General features: G+C 40.5%; 1 protein-coding gene across 1 annotated transcript in view; it reads right to left on the bottom strand.

Annotated features, from left to right (window-relative positions):
• pde4ba (phosphodiesterase 4B, cAMP-specific a) overlaps positions 1-16256 on the bottom strand; it is a 253062-nt gene that overhangs the window by 189153 nt on the left and 47653 nt on the right. The window contains exon 3 of the mRNA XM_047375965.1: positions 14419-14657. Coding sequence (XP_047231921.1) covers positions 14419-14657 — 239 coding nt within the window. The remainder of the gene's footprint in view (positions 1-14418; positions 14658-16256) is intronic.

Raw genomic sequence — 16256 nt, forward strand, 5'->3', positions numbered from 1 at the left:
CTGAGCTAGTAAAGTCCAGTTTGACAGGCTGGTTGAACATCACTGCACTGTCCCTTTCCATGTCCAAAACGGTCCCTGCCCTTTTTAATGAGGTTTTACTCAGAAGCAGCGGGATGTCAGCCGGTACTACTTCAGTTTCTATATTACACTTTGTGTTGCCAATTTTAGCAGGTATCTTTACCTTTTTTATGGAGTAGACGATTTTTCCATCTCCAAACTTGAAGGGCCTGTGACTCTGTATTTCTGTCTCTTTCATACTCTTCACACTTTTCTTTTGTAATACAGTACTGTAGTTGTCCAGCCACTCTTGTCCACAAACTGTCCTAGTGCAAGCAGTGTCAATTATTGCCGAGCCAAAACATTCTGTCATGAATATTTCGGCATCTGTTGGTGATTCTTTGGTGTACAGAGTTAAATTGCACTCTTCCACGTCTTTTGTATCATCAGCAATTTTAACACTATCAGCTTTGTGCGGACAGTTTTTAACCCAGTGAAAAGTACTTTGGCACACTGCACATTTCGACCGTCGTCCGTACTTATCCAGCGGGTTTGTACCGGGCTGCGGTGTGTTGGGCTGTGGAGTTTTCTGATGGGGACTTTGCCGCCAGTACTTGCCTTTTTGCCGCCATTGCTCCGTTGCAAACACGGACTCCTGTCTAATGCCTTCTCCTGCCGCTCTCTGCTCTCTTTTTTTGCCAAATATTCTCTTCAAAGCGGACTTCATAGAAGCAAATGTTACATCTGAGCATGCCGTTAAAGCCAGCTGTCTGTCCATCATATCCAAACATGCAGTGTCCAAAAGCGTAAAAGCCAAAACTCCGTCAGGTAGCTCCATGTTGTATTTTTTCATGCGCGAGTAATGCTGCTCGAAATCAATAATATAGTCCGCCATCGACATGTTAACTTCTTTTATGATTCGATCAAAATCCGAGTACGCCTCATAGATCCTGTCCTTTTCCTCTTTCAGGAACAAGTCATCTAGTTTGGCGAACAATATAATCATTCCAGTGTCTTTATTTAGGTCGTCTACCAGAATTTCCATCGCCGTGTTCCGCGCTCTTCCAGACAGCGCCAGGGCGACTGCAAGCGCTTGTTTCTTTTTTTCCAAATCCGTAACTCTCGTCCAAATATTGACTTCATTCTTCCAGCTTTCGTAAGGCTTTCCTTCTTCAAACGTTGGCGGAACTCTGTAGTTACTAACCATCCTCTGCTACCAATGTTAGTCAAAGAAAACAACTTGTTTATCCTTTCGTAACTTTATTCCGCCATGAGCATTCCTCCAGAACAACTCCGACACCGCTACCTCCAGTAGCTCCACTTTCACACCCTCCCCACAACCCCCCACAGTGCCCCTAGCGGATGAACATGTAATATGAACCAAACAAAGGATTAACACTCACGGTTCTGGTGGGGATGATGTTATCCACACAGACGTTTATATAGTCAGTTACACACTCAGTCATGGCATTGATGTCTTCTCCATGTGGCTGGCACAGTGCGTCCCAGTCTGTAGCCTCAAAGCAACCTTGCAAAGCTTCTTCAGCTTCCTGTGACCATTTTCTCACAGTCCTCTTTATTACAGGTTGCCTCTGAACAAGGGGCTTATATTTCGAGCAGAGAAAAACAAGATTGTGATCTGATTTGCCTAGAGGAGGTCTTGCTGTAGAGATGTATGAGTCCTTGACATTTGCATAAAACAAATCCAATGTTTTGTTTTCTCTGGTAGAGTAGCTAACAAACTGTTGAAATGTTGGAAGTGTAGCAGAGAGTGAAGCATGGTTAAAATCACCAGAAATTTCCACAAAAGCATTGGGGTTTTGTGTCTGTAGCTTAGCAACAACTGAGCTGATGGCATCACATGCAGTGTCGGCAACAGCGGAAGGTGGAACGTCAACTGTTGCCAAAATAACACTGGTGAACTCTCTGGGTAAATAATATGGACGAAAACTTACTGCCAACAGTTCAATATCTGGACTGCAGAGATGACACTTCACAGTTACATGTCCTGGATTACACCATCTGTTGTTCACAAGTACTGCCAGTCCACCTCCTTTACATTTGCCGCTCCTCTTTAAATCTCTGTCTGCTCGTATGGTTAAAAAGCGCGGCACAGAGACGCTGGAGTCTGGGATATGATCCTGCAGCCATGTCTCAGTAAAACACATAGGTACTCTGGCTGGGTCCTTTGTAGGGCTTGGAGTTCATCCAACTTGTTTCCCAACGATCTCACATTGCCCATCATAATCGACGGAAGACGTTTGAACTTCCTCCTTAGCTCCTGCTCTGCATCCACGGCGTCTCCTTTTCAACTCATCAGGAATTTGGGGTTGTAGTTGAAGTATTATTTGAGCTTTTGAGATATTAATCAGCTGCTCCCGGTTGTAAGAAACAACCCCGTTGCCATGGCAATGCATCATAACAAATGTCCAAAAATATTAAGTATTAAGAAAAATCCTCCAAGCTGCACAGCATCCGACACCGGAGTGGAGAGTCGTCCAAATAAAATCAACTGTATCCACCACAAGAGGAATAGTTCCCAAAAAAGAATAAATCAGGATCAAAAGTAACAGAGCTACTCCAACTTGCTGCCACCTTGAGCGGCTCAATTCTAGAATAAAAATAAAATAAAATAAAAATTAAATTGAATTAAATTAAAAGTGATTATTTGGCATACCATTGTCCTGCTCAAACCCGTCTGCCCATTCACGTCTGATATCATATTTTTCTTTCACACATCTGCCACTCTCTGTAAACCTGAAAGATTACTGAAAAAGAAAAATAGATCAGCAGTTTCTGTACAGCCTGTCTGGCATCAATGACCATGTTGCTTTCAAAGTCACTTAAATCCCCTTCCTTGCCCCTTTTTTTAATGTAAGCCAATTTAAAAATCCCTTCTGTATCTGAGAAACAGTGACATCAGATTTTAGTCATCTGCTTTAAATAATTAATTGAATGAAATACAAAAATAGTCACAGTGCTTCTGCGTTGCTGACATGTGCGCCTTACAATAAATTGTGGTGCTCCAGTTCCAGCTTCAAACTGATTCATGCTGAACTTGCTTATGTGACACTTTATTACTGCCATTCTAATGTTATTGGCAGCATGCTAATTTAAACTTCAGTTTTTGAAGTAAAAGATTACACTGATAAATTTACATCTTAACATATTTCTGCGTGTTCATTTTGAAAACAAGAATATCAAGTAAACATTTTATAAGCACCCTGCCTCACCAATAAACAGCTGTCAGGTTCCATGGCATCCCAGGAAGAAAGAAAGCAATGCTCCCTTATTACCCAGCCTTTTACAAAGAAACCTGAGCCAGGCAGCAAGACCATCCTTAGGACCTGAGTGTGTGTTGGAAAGAAAGGGGATCTCGGTTGTCACGTTGAGAGTGTGGGTCACATGGAGGTAATAGGGAGAGCAAGGAATGAATTTAGGTCCTGATATAAGAGCCCTTAATGTAGTATCTCTGGTTACATAAAACTCACTTCTCCTTATTGCTCCTGTCACACTCTATCTCTCTCTGATAACAGAACCCAAGTCTGCATTGTGGCCTAGATTACCAGACCTGGGCTGTTTTAGAAATCTCATTTGGGGGTTAAAAAAAAAAAAAAGACAAAGCAGATAACTTATAGTAAAGAGGACGCAGATTTAAAAAAAGTCTCCAAATTTTCTAACATTATTCTAACAAAGAGTATTCTGGTTTTAAAGAGACGTTAAATGTGTACAGGCTAAAAAAGAAAATGTGAGTATTTGTAGACAATAAAAACTCTCAGTTCAAATCTTCACAGACTAAAGTCTCAGATAATTTCACATTAACACTAATAAATGAGAAGATTTTCAAGGATTTACCAGAAGAATGGATCAGGCCAAAGTGAATGTTTAGTCATTTATATTTATATTCATTGGGCCAACAATTAAACATGTTAAAATACAAAATTTATTTTTACTCCCGGTGTTTTTCTAAAGTTTGCATTAGCTTGGTTACCCTCCTCACAGTTTTAAAGCAGAGTCTCACTTCTTCCACACACCACACAGCAGTGAATTATTGACTGAGGATTCACAACAGCGCAAGCGGCCAATGTGCGTAATTCTTCTGCCTTTGTCTCTGTGCTTGCTAAAAAGAAAAGTGTAAGAACCATCATCCTCCTGTTGGATGTGTGGATTACGGACACCCACACGAAAGCTGTCTGGAACACCAAGGAAATGGAGGGTAGTGCTCAAAAACACACTGACAGTACAGGGAGAGCAAAGTTATTATCTGACCCGTGTCACTGATTTGGGAAGATAAAAAGTCACGGATGTCTAGCTTTAAATACAGGGATTGGAAAATGAAACTGAAACACCTGGTTTTAGACCACAATAATTTATTAGTATGGTGTAGGGCCTCCTTTTGCGGCCAATACATCGTCAATTCGTCTTGGGTATGACATATACAAGTCCTGCACAGTGGTCAGAGGGATTTTAAGCCATTCTTCTTGCAGGATAGTGGCCCGGTCACTACGTGATACTGGTGGAGGAAAACGATTCCTGACTCGCTCCTCCAAAACACCCCAAAATCGCTCAATAATATTTGCTTCTGGTGACTGTGCAGGCCATAGGAGATGTTCAACTTCACTTTCATGTTCATCAAACCAATCTTTCACCAGTCTTGCTGTGTGTATTGGTGCGTTGTCATCCTGATACATGGCACCGCCTTCAGGATACAATGTTTGAACCATTGGATGTACATGGTCCTCAAGAATGGTTCGGTAGTCCTTGGCAGTGACGCGCCCGTCTAGCACAAGTATTGGGCCAAGGGAATGCCATGATATGGCAGCCCAAACCATCACTGATCCACCCCCATTCTTCACTCTGGGCATGCAACAGTCTGGGTGGTATGCTTCTTTGGGGCTTCTCCACAACGTAACTCTCCCAGATGTGGGGAAAACAGTAAAGGTGGACTCATCAGAGAACAATACATGTTTCACATTGTCCACAGCCCAAGATTTGCGCTCCTTGCACCATTGAAACCAACGTTTCGCATTGGCATGAGTGACCAAAGGTTTGGCTATACCAGCCCGGCCGTGTATATTGACCCTGTGGAGCTCCCGACGGACAGTTCTGGTGGAAACAGGAGAGTTGAGGTGCACATTTAATTCTGCTGTGATTTGGGCAGCTGTGGTTTTATGTTTTTTGGATACAATCCGGGTTAGCACCCGAACATCCCTTTCAGACAGCTTCCTCTTGCGTCCACAGTTAATCCTGTTGGATGTGGTTCGTCCTTCTTGGTGGTATGCTGACATTACCCTGGATACCGTGGCTCTTGATACATCACAAAGACTTGCTGTCTTGGTCACAGATGCGCCAGCAAGACGTGCACCAACAATTTGTCCTCTTTTGAACTCTGGTATGTCACCCATAATGTTGTGTGCATTTCAATATTTTGAGCAAAACTGTGCTCTTACCCTGCTAATTGAACCTTCACACTCTGCTCTTACTGGTGCAATGTGCAATCAATGAAGACTGGCTACCAGGCTGGTCCAATTTAGCCATGAAACCTCCCACACTAAAATGACAGGTGTTTCAGTTTCATTGTCCAACCCCTGTACTTTGTGTGTAGGAACATTTGAAAACACAATATTTATCCATGTTGACCATTGTAATCACTACAAGGTGGGTTTTCAGCATTATTGTTTAAATGCAAACTGTACCTGTCAGGCAAAGAAATCCTGGAATCATATGAGGGTGATGAGGAGAACATAGGAGGAAGATGAAAAAAAACATAACTAGGCTTTGTAGGGTTAGGGGTATGCTAGTACAGATACGGTGTGTCTGGGAGCAGCATTGCGGCAGGATGGCTAATTAACAGTACACAACTTATATTTAAAGCGCTGTAGCACCATGATTGCCCTCACAATGAAATGATGTTTTCCAGGTTTGTCATGAGGTCCTGGAGACCATGGGATGGTCTTAATCCATCTTAAAGGGGGCTTTAAAAAAGTAAAAGATTAGGCAAATTGTATAATTGTAAATATATTTATTGAGCATGCTTCTCCTTAAGTAAAAAAGATTTTAAACATAACCCTTTTCTTTGTCTACGCTTAGTCAACATCACAGATAATCAACGTGTGCTGAAAACACACCGCGTTTTTCAAATTAAAACGAGGACAGACGACAGCAGTGCAAAGAGCGGCAATATTTAAATGTGTTGAATGGTAACACAGTGTGGCCATGAATTTATAAAGTAATTAAATATAATGATAGAAATGTTGACTTTACCTCAAGCAATATTTCCTCTAAAGTACTCAACATGACATTTCTAGATTTGTCTATTATCTGTTTAATTTTTCTAAAAGAAATTCAGATTTTAATTGTTTTCTCATTTAATCCCTCACTTCTGACTCAGCTCAAAGACTCAGTTCTTCAACCTCATTATTTACAAGTGAACAACTAATGCATTTTTTATATCATATATCTCCAGCAGAGGATATGCACAGATCCTCTGCTAGATATAGTCATATTTAATAAATTAGACTATAATTGAAAAGTTCATTTATTCCAATAACTCAGTTTACTAAGTGAAACATTTTTTTTACCCACAGACTGATGTCACACATTTATTTCAGTTAATTACAATGATTTTCCACTTACAGCTAATGAAAACGCAACATTTAAGATTAGAATATTACACCAGACCAATAAAAAACATTGTTAATAAAGAAATTTGGCCTTAATAAAAAGCATATTTAATATCTGCTTAAAGGTTGTCATTTTAAAAATAGCACTTTTAATCTGACAGTTGTGCCTCATTGGACATGCATATTCTAATTTATTGAATATGACTATCTCCAGCAGAGGTGACATTACGACTATTGCAGAATGATTTTGTATATCTGCATATCTCTTTAAACAAATATTTTAAGGCTGCAATGACAAACTGGCAATACATCCTAAAAGGGCAACTTTTTTTTTTGTCTTTTTTTTTTACCATGTCCTGTCTGCCAGAGTAGCGCTCAGAATTGTTGTCCGAATGGTTGGGCAGGCTTGGCGGTGTGCTGCTCTGCTGGCTGTTGTGTCTGGGGGGGGAATTGAGGCGGTGGGCTAGAGGTTGGGGTGGGTTGCTGTAGCATGTGGGGTGGCGGGGTTGTGTCCTCTTTTTGGATGTGGGGTCACTGGCATCTGGAACGGCTGAGCGGCGGTGGTAGAGCTGAGCTGAGCTGATAATGTTTCTACCAGTGCTTTAGTTTAGTTACATTGGCAGTGATGTGGTGTGTCTGTTGGGTTGCAGGGGGTGGTGGGGGCTACCGGCCCCAAGTGCTTGCCGCTGGCCGGGGACCCCTTGCCAGTTGAGTTTGTCCTGTCTTGGTGTGGGGTTGGGGGTTCCGTTGTGAGCTTGGTGCTGAATGGTGTCTGCCCTGTTGCACCTGTGGGCGTGGGCTGGGGTAGTGTTGCGCAGGGACCTTACCTTGCCGTCGCGGGGCGCTGTGTGGTGGGGTGGGATACGGCAGGGGTGCTTGGAGCGGGGATGTGTGTGGAGCTTGAGCTGTGTGGGTGTTGCTCTAATCGGCATTTAAGGGATGAAGCTCACCTGTGGGGTTGTGCCCATGTGCCTTGGGGAGGGGGTTCATGGCGTTTGGGTTCAGGGGCATGTGTTCGATATGTGTTCGGAAATTCATGGTGAGGTTCATTGGGGGTGGAGGGCTCATGAGGATGGGATTGGAATTCTTGTGTACATGGCCACCAGGTTCAGGTGCTGGGACGGGCTGCCTGTCTCCACCCCCGGAAGGAAGGAGACCACCTCTTGGGTCCGGGGGCTGATTGTCCCTATGGGGTATCGGCACCTGGACCTGAGAGTATAGAGTATGTATGGGGAGTGTGAGTGAGTGTACGATGTCCATTGTTGTTTGTCTTTACATTGGGTGCGTGGGTGTTTAGATTCTGGTGTTAACAGATACACAAATGTTCAACAATGAGCCTTATTTACCACTAAATACATCTTGCATTGATAAGTACCGTGCACTTTTTGGTGAAAAAGCAGGTATTATGAACGTTTCTGTAGGTGTAAAGACAAGCAGGGTGTTATCTTGTATTCTGTTCATCCTTCTTTCTTTCCTCCATTCTTTTCTCCTTCTCTCCCCTTTTTCTTTTTGCCTCCCTTTCTCTCTTTCATGCTTCTTTTTTTTTTCCTTTTCATTTCTGTCTCTGTGTCCGTAACTATTGAAATATCAAGCAGAGCTTTAAAGTGTTAGCTGTAATGCTCCACTTGTGAAAGTAAATCTGTTAGGCTTTGTTTTGGCACTCAGAATTGTTGTCCAACTCAACTGGCAAGAGGTCCCCGGCCAGCGGCAAGCACTTGGGGCCGGTAGCCCCCACCACCCCCTGCAACCCAACAGACACACCACATCACTGCCACTGCAACTAAAGCACAGGTAGAAACATTATCAGCTCAGCTCAGCTCTACCACCGCCGCTCAGCTGTTCCAGATGCCAGTGACCCCACATCCAAAAAGAGGACACAACCCCGCCACCCCACATGCTACAGCAACCCACCCCAACCTCTAGCCCACTGCCTCAATTCCCCCTCCCCCCCCCCCCCCCAGACACAACAGCCAGCAGAGCAGCAAACCGCCAAGCCTGCCCAACCATTCGGGCCAGCGCCTGCAACCCCAGCCCATCAGTTTGTGAGAGGGAAACATGCATCAGCTGGGTAACCTGGCCAGGCAGGCCAACCACTCCAGGCACAACCAGCCGCCCCAGTGCAGGCGCAAGACATGGTCCACCGCCCCACCAACCCAACCGCCAACCATAGCCCTGTGCCCAGCCAGGAGCAAGAGCCACAGAAGGAAGCATTGGAGGAAGGCCACCACAGCAAGCCAAGGACCGGGCACTCTGCCAACCCCACACCCAAACCCCGGAAGTGCCCCAGAATGCTGGCCTCCCACCCTCCTGCACGGAACACCTCACTGCACCAGGCAGGCTGGCCAGCCTCTCCACCAAAGCGAAGCCACATCTCAATTAACACTGCACACTGTCCGGCACACTGTTCTTTGATTTCTCCAGAGCATGTAATACAATCCAACCTGATTTGCTTTGTCAGAAACTCCAGAAGACTCAGGTGGAGGCCTCAACAATCTCCTGGATCAAAGACTACCTGACAAACAGACCACAGTTTGTGAGACTGAAGGGTTGTGTGTCTAACCAGGTAGTCAGAAGCACAGGAGCACCACAGGGAACTGTACTCACACCATTCCTTTTCACTCTGTACACCTCAGACTTATAGTACAAGACAGACTCCTGTCATCTGCAGAAGTACTCAGATGATTCCGCTTTGTGACATGATATGGAAACAATCATCTCATCTTCAATGTGACTAAAACAAAGATGATGATTGTAGATTTTAAGAGAAACAACAAATAGGTCAAACAATATTTCCATCATGGGAAAAGAAGTGGAGGTGGTGGAGGAGTATAAATACCTCAATGTTCACCTGGACAACAGACTGGAGTGGAGATGCCACTGTGCAGCCATATACCAGAAGGGACAGAGCGGACTGTACTTCCTGAGGAAGTTTAGGTCCTTCAGTGTTTGTAGCAAGATGCTGCATATCTTCTATAAGTCTGTTGTGGAGAGTGTGATCTCGTCTGTCATCATCTGCTGGGGAAGCAGCATCAGAGCCAGTGACTTAAAAAAGCTCAACAAGCTGATAAAAAAGGCTGGCTCTGTTCTGGGGACTCCTCTAGAACCTCTGGAGATCATTGTGCAAATAAGGATTCTTCATAAAATGAAGAACATTATGAAGAACCCTGAGCATCCTCTTCATGAGACTGTCCTACAACAACAGAGTGTCTTCAGTCAGAGGCTTCTTCAGATGTGCTGTAAGATGGAGCGCTACAGGAGATCCTTCCTGCCCACAGCCATCAGCATCTACAACGGCTCTTTGAAGAAACCTGAATAATATGAGCTATAACAACATTTAATTCCCCTTTGGGATAGATAAAATATTTTTAAATCAATTGAGGTGTAAAAACGTGTTAAAAATGGAAACAAGGCATTTTTAGGTGAGTCTTATCTGGGGTTCATTCAGGCTGCGAAGAGAGCATGATTTACAGCAGAAGACTGAATTTGAGGACAGCGAAGTGGTTCTGTTTCATCTCCCTGAGCTCTCTACCTATGTCATGGAACATGCTGAACTTGGAAATATTAGCAGCTTTTTGAAAATTATAGAGTGAATGTAAAGCTTTATATTGTCTAGAATATAAAAATGGAGAGCAGTGTCTTAAAATGCTAGTGGGGTTAGCTGTGTTCTTTTATCCTCTTATATAATAGCCTTTAAATAAAAATCTGAATTGGCTAAAATCTGTATCAGTAGGTCAATGCTTTACAAAAAATGAAGATTAGAACTTGGCTACTAAATTCTGATCAGGTCATCTCTAAGTATGTTGTTTCCAGGAATGGTGCAGATTCAAGCTTTGAAGATGCCCCACAATGGCCAGGTATCAAAACACAAATAAATTGGACAAAAACTGATTGTATGAGCTTGTAGAACCTGTATTTAAAACTACAGGGTGACTTCAGTTAGTTCTCTACCATGAAGAAAACAAGAAAAAAGGTATCTATTTAAACATTGTACAGATTTTATGTTAAACTCATCTAATGTGCCATATTATAAATATGCCATTAAGGTAAAGAGGTTTTTGTTTTTTTTAGTTTTGAGGAATTAATTCCCCCTTTTGTCCTAAAACATGCCATGTTGGATTTTAAAATCAGGATTCTTCCTTGATGATTGTCCGATGTAGATTTGTATTAACTTAAGCAACCTGCGAGAGATCTCAATACAACTTTCTAATTATTATGATAATCTAGTGTTTTATTTTCACTGATGCAGCAATTGAGAAGCACTGTTTGAAACTTGGATGAATGCCAGAAAGGAATCCTATACATTGTGTTTATAGCCACAAAACACCTTAGCTTACAATATCACATGCAAGCATTATGCCATGGATGTACTTATTGGGGTACAAATGTGAAACAGGCATAAAGGAATAAAGGAATAAAGGTGTTTTTTTTGTTGTTTATATCATACACAATTCTATGTGTCAAGCAAGCAGTACTTTTTTTTTTTTTTGCACCTTATTCCAACTTAAATAGGTCTGCTGTGGTTTTTATCTTCCCCCTTAGTGAATATCTCTGCACCGTCCATACAAATACAAGCTTATCTCGACAAGAGACACAAATACACAAAAACACACACAGATCCGGCAATCAATTTTAGCTCGGAAACAAATGTGTAAATCAGCAGGAAAATAATTGAATCCCGAAATAACTTTTTGCTCTCTCCCCTCCCCAACCTAAACATCGACAACGCCAGCTCGATAAAGAGAACAGGAAGAAATCCAACTGAGGTGCCGCCTGAAAACACATACAATACACATAAAATGCTAACACCTTCCAGCTCAAGGACTTCATGAAGTGGAGAAAGTCATTTTACATAAGTGTCCTGAGACACATCCTGCCAACCGTTACATTTTGCTGCAGCAATGCCTTAATGGGACTTTGAAAGATGGCTCTTAATCCGTTAAGGCCTATGGTGTTCTGTACACACAGACACACTCACACATTACATGAGGTTTTAATGGTCTAAAAATAGACAGGTGGGCAGGGAGCAAAAAGCACACAAAGGAAACATCTGCATTTGCACATCAACAGGTTTACCAAACCACTAACATGCATCTCACCTGCTGTCAGAACACTTTCTGCTGACCACAATTAACTCACTGTCAACAAAGAGAAATTGAAAAGATGACATATAATAGAAAGAAAAATAATAGATATAAATTTAAGGTATATTAAGATGTGTGACATCAAAACACAAAACTCATGAATTTCACTGATTTAGGATTTAATGATTCATTAATTTGCACACTTGTTTCTACATGTAACTTCAAACTGACATTACTCTTTGTTTGCATTATCAGACTGCACTCTTCTGGTTACAACGGACATTGCAGTTTTTCAGACAATCAGTATAAAATACTCCTAATCTTTGGCTTCTGTGCATGTTTGTCTCATTTTTCTGCCAACTTCCTTCCTTCATCCAAGAAATCAATTTCAACAAATCACACTAAAGGATGTTTTACATCGATTTGTTACATGGTTGTGAAGAAAAATGAAGTAAGGAAAGATTATACAGGCTAAATGAGTCAGTAGTGAGGATGATAAGGCTAGGCTTTATTTGTGGAACCCACACTGTATTAAAAGGCACAACTCTCTCAGATACATGGATCTGTATTAGTTACAAGAAAATAGACAAGTAAATGAAATGTTTTTTTAAAATTTTAAACAGTTAGTCAGAGCTGTAAAAATACAAGATTTTCTCAGCATTATATGCCAATTTAAAAAATAAATGTCAACTTTTTCTTTTTTGTGTATTTTTGCCTCTTGCACTCACACAGCTTGTCAGCTTAGAAATATACCATAAAATCCTGTTTAAAAACCAATTCCATAAACTAGAAAAGAAAATCCATTCATACATCTAAGATTCTTTAGTCCAATGATATCAATGTCATCCCATTATGGGTCCCACCAGCATTCTTGGCATAATCTATCTGTGGATTCATAAAAAAAGCTCAGGAGACATTTTGATAATCCAAACTGAATAATTAATAGTTCCATCTACAAATGTATATGAATATTGGTGCTTTCCTTGAGATGCACAAAGAAATCAGCATACGAGCAGAATGGTCAACTCTGACGTGACTGGCTTACCTGAAACAAAAAAGCTTTCAAAAATCCATCTATTATGACTTAAACACACTTCCATGTTTACGAAGATGCACACACAGATCCATGTCTAAGTAAAAGCATCTCGGTCTGTAAAAATTAAAAACTTGCTTCCCAAAAAGATTCACAATCATTCCCATGACACAGCACATTGAAACCGTATTAAAGCAACAGTTGAAACAAACATGGTGGTCTTTTTATAACTTCACATTTCAGGCCAAGCACATGTTGACTGGAGGTGAAATACCTTAGTAAACTTATTCAGGTTCATGGAAACAACATAGGACACTCCTAAGGCTTTAAATTAGAGCGCCATGATACTATTGAATATGAAGCATTGTCACCATAACAATGAGGCTGAAAAAAAAACTGCGTAGATGCAATATTTGGTAGGCAACTACTTTTCATGTGCAATCCATTCACAGTCTGGATGCCAATAGCATACTTAAACAGTCTAGACATTCGTAATTCATACGTGATGAGATGCTAAAGCTACACAGAGGTGGGGACAAAATGTGGAGTAATTGAAATTAATATCTTTGCATTTTTCAACAATGTTCATCACATCTCAAAACTTGGCATGTCCCGTTATGGTTAGTTTTTTAACATAACAAGATGCTTTGTAATAAATATTGCTTCAACCAAAAAAAAAAAGAAACTTTGCAATGTGCAGAATATACAGCTAAAAATCAAATATGGACATACACTGTATACAAAGACCCATGACCTTTATTTCCCCACAGTCTGAAAGAACATTATAAAGAGATTTTGAGGCAACATCTAAAGACATCAGCCAGAAAGTTAACACTTGGACAAAAATGGGTCTTTTAATAATGATGCTAATCATGTTGCTAAATTAGTTACATAGTGGCGTATGTTCAACAAAGTTATTGTTTTGGAATGGCCATCCCCCTGATCCATATCCATAGAAGATTAATGGGCAGAAATGAGAAGGTGCGTACCAGTAAGGCGGCATATCAATCTGACTCAATTATGCCAGTTCTGTCCAAAGGAATGGGCCAAAATTCCAGCAAACTATTGAGAGAAGCTTGTAGGAGGATAACCAAAGCATTTGACCTGTGTGCACACTTCTGATATTTAAGAATGTTAGCATAAGCTAACTAGGATGTAAAATCCAAAATGAAGACCAATTGAGTATTATTGTTACTTAAATTGTCAGATTTTTCTGAATTCTGTCACACAAAAAAACAACCACTGCTCTGCTTATCTGGATTTCTAAACCTTAATAGGAGTGCAACTGTTTGTTGTTGCTGTGTTTAATGTTGTCGGTTGAATTGCAACAGGGTTTAATGAGAATAAGTAAAGTAGAATTCTGTAAGATTTATTTGTTTATGTAAGTATTTAAATATTCTAAATGCACACAAGATGGAAAATACATAGAAAGAGTATATATAGTGTCTATTAAAAATGTTCAAACCAATGCTCCAAAAATGTCAGATTAGAACTGCAATATAATTTTTTTTCCCTGCTATATTGAAATAGTATTATGTATTTTCTTGGATACTGGCATTAATAGTGAAACTCAAGTAAGAAGCTTGTTGACTTTTCTGACAGAAACACAGCAGCAGATTTAGTTGGACGTGAATTAGAAAACAGCAGGAGACCGTTTGTTTCTGTGCAACATGAGGTTACTCACCATTCCGGGTCCACAGGTGTGATATCTATTCTGGGAGGAGCTCCAAATGGCAGAGATGTTGGCCTCGTCATGATTTCATCGTCTGGTGTTCTCGACCTCTCCCCCTGACGCCAGGACAAGGGGGGCAGCTGCAGGTTACCTGAGAACCAACGTCGGCCCCGACGCAGGTCGACACCAAGAGTACAGGAGGGAGACGTAAAGGATTCACTGAGGCAGCAGTCCCGAGGTCCTTTGCTGTCCTGTGAAGAAAGAAAGAAGAAAGGATGAAAGGCAGGAAGTGGAGGAAGGAGGTTTATAACTGAACTTTCTACAGTTAAGTTAAATGAATACTAATATAGGCAAAGTTGTTAAATGTTCCCACATTTTGTACAAAAGAAATTAAATGTTATTCCATTTCCCCACCTAATCCCAAGTTAACCCACTAGGTGGCGATGTACGCTTGCTGTTGTCTAAAGCAGGTTAAAGCCTGATCAAAACAAATAACTCTTCTTTTCAATCACCTATTAAAGAAAGTCGACAATATCATAATTTTTAAGTCATATTATTGCAAATTTCTGTGAAGATACCTATACAATCCATATGGTTCTGTTTCAAAGAATGAACAAAGTAAAATAATGATATGTTTTAATCCATTTTAAAACTAGTAAAATTGTAAATATTTTGTAAAATAAAATCATTCTATTTGGTTGACATTTTTTTAAGGACAATACCCGTAGTCATTCCCTATATAAAGCTTGAACTCCTACCTTTTTGTCCAACAACTTAAATTACTTATTTAGCCAATGCGCTCACCAGGAAACTGATTGCAGCCCATAATTAACAATATTTATTCCTCAACCGTGCAATAAGATTTACGTTTAGTTAGAAAGGTCATGATGAATATTAGAAAGTGCAGATAAGGAACAGTAAGACAGATGCAGATAAACAAATTAGGAAAATGTGCTTCCAGTTCAGAAAGCACATATTCCTATAAGATAATCAGAACCTCCAACAATTTTATTTGGCAGCAAATTTAATATTGTAGACATAAAATAATGAATGCTCACTGTTTGATAAGGAGTTTGATTTGTTCATAAAATGTTATTTAATCAGATTTAACTCAGGTTCAGTGTAGACGTTAAAACAACTGCAGTTCAAAAGGAAGTTTGAAACACAACAGATTAAACAATTATTAGACATAAGTTAAGAAATAACCTGCACATGAGACTTTGAACTGTGACATCCTGATGCAAACTGTACTGGCTATTTAAGCACAAAGGTAAATTGATGGGAGCCGCATGAAACATATTTACATTACTAATTAAAAGTTTGGAAAAGACGATTTTCTCTAGGAAATCGGTTAAAACAGATTATTTAAAGCTGCACTTTCTGTAAGTCTGCTTTGGGTCAATTCAACCTTTTTTCAGTTCGTACCCTAATTTCGCACTCATTGTCATTTGACCCCATTCTCCTCCCATGTTATACCAGTAAACAAACTGTTCCATACCAGTGTATTTAACAAACATTTATCATTCTCCTGAGAGTATTTCAACAAATTATAGAGATAAGCAATCATAAAAATTCTCAAATCTCATAGATAATATACTTAGTGAATATTTGATAATAAACCTTTTTTCCATTAGTCCTCATGCTGATCCTCCTTTGGGCCAGTTCAGTCTTATGAATTACAATAAATGACTCCTGATAAAACCAAAACGAGCAACCTCTTGTTGATAGATGTTATTTATCTGTTTTACATAACCACATTTGCATAAAATTCACTACTTTCAGTATGGAACATTGCGTGTTGCCTATTTTTACACCCACTCAAACCAAAAAAGTCAGTACAAAAAGGAAGA

This window comes from Girardinichthys multiradiatus, chromosome 9 (assembly GCF_021462225.1).
Source record: "Girardinichthys multiradiatus isolate DD_20200921_A chromosome 9, DD_fGirMul_XY1, whole genome shotgun sequence".
Lineage (NCBI taxonomy): Eukaryota > Metazoa > Chordata > Actinopteri > Cyprinodontiformes > Goodeidae > Girardinichthys > Girardinichthys multiradiatus.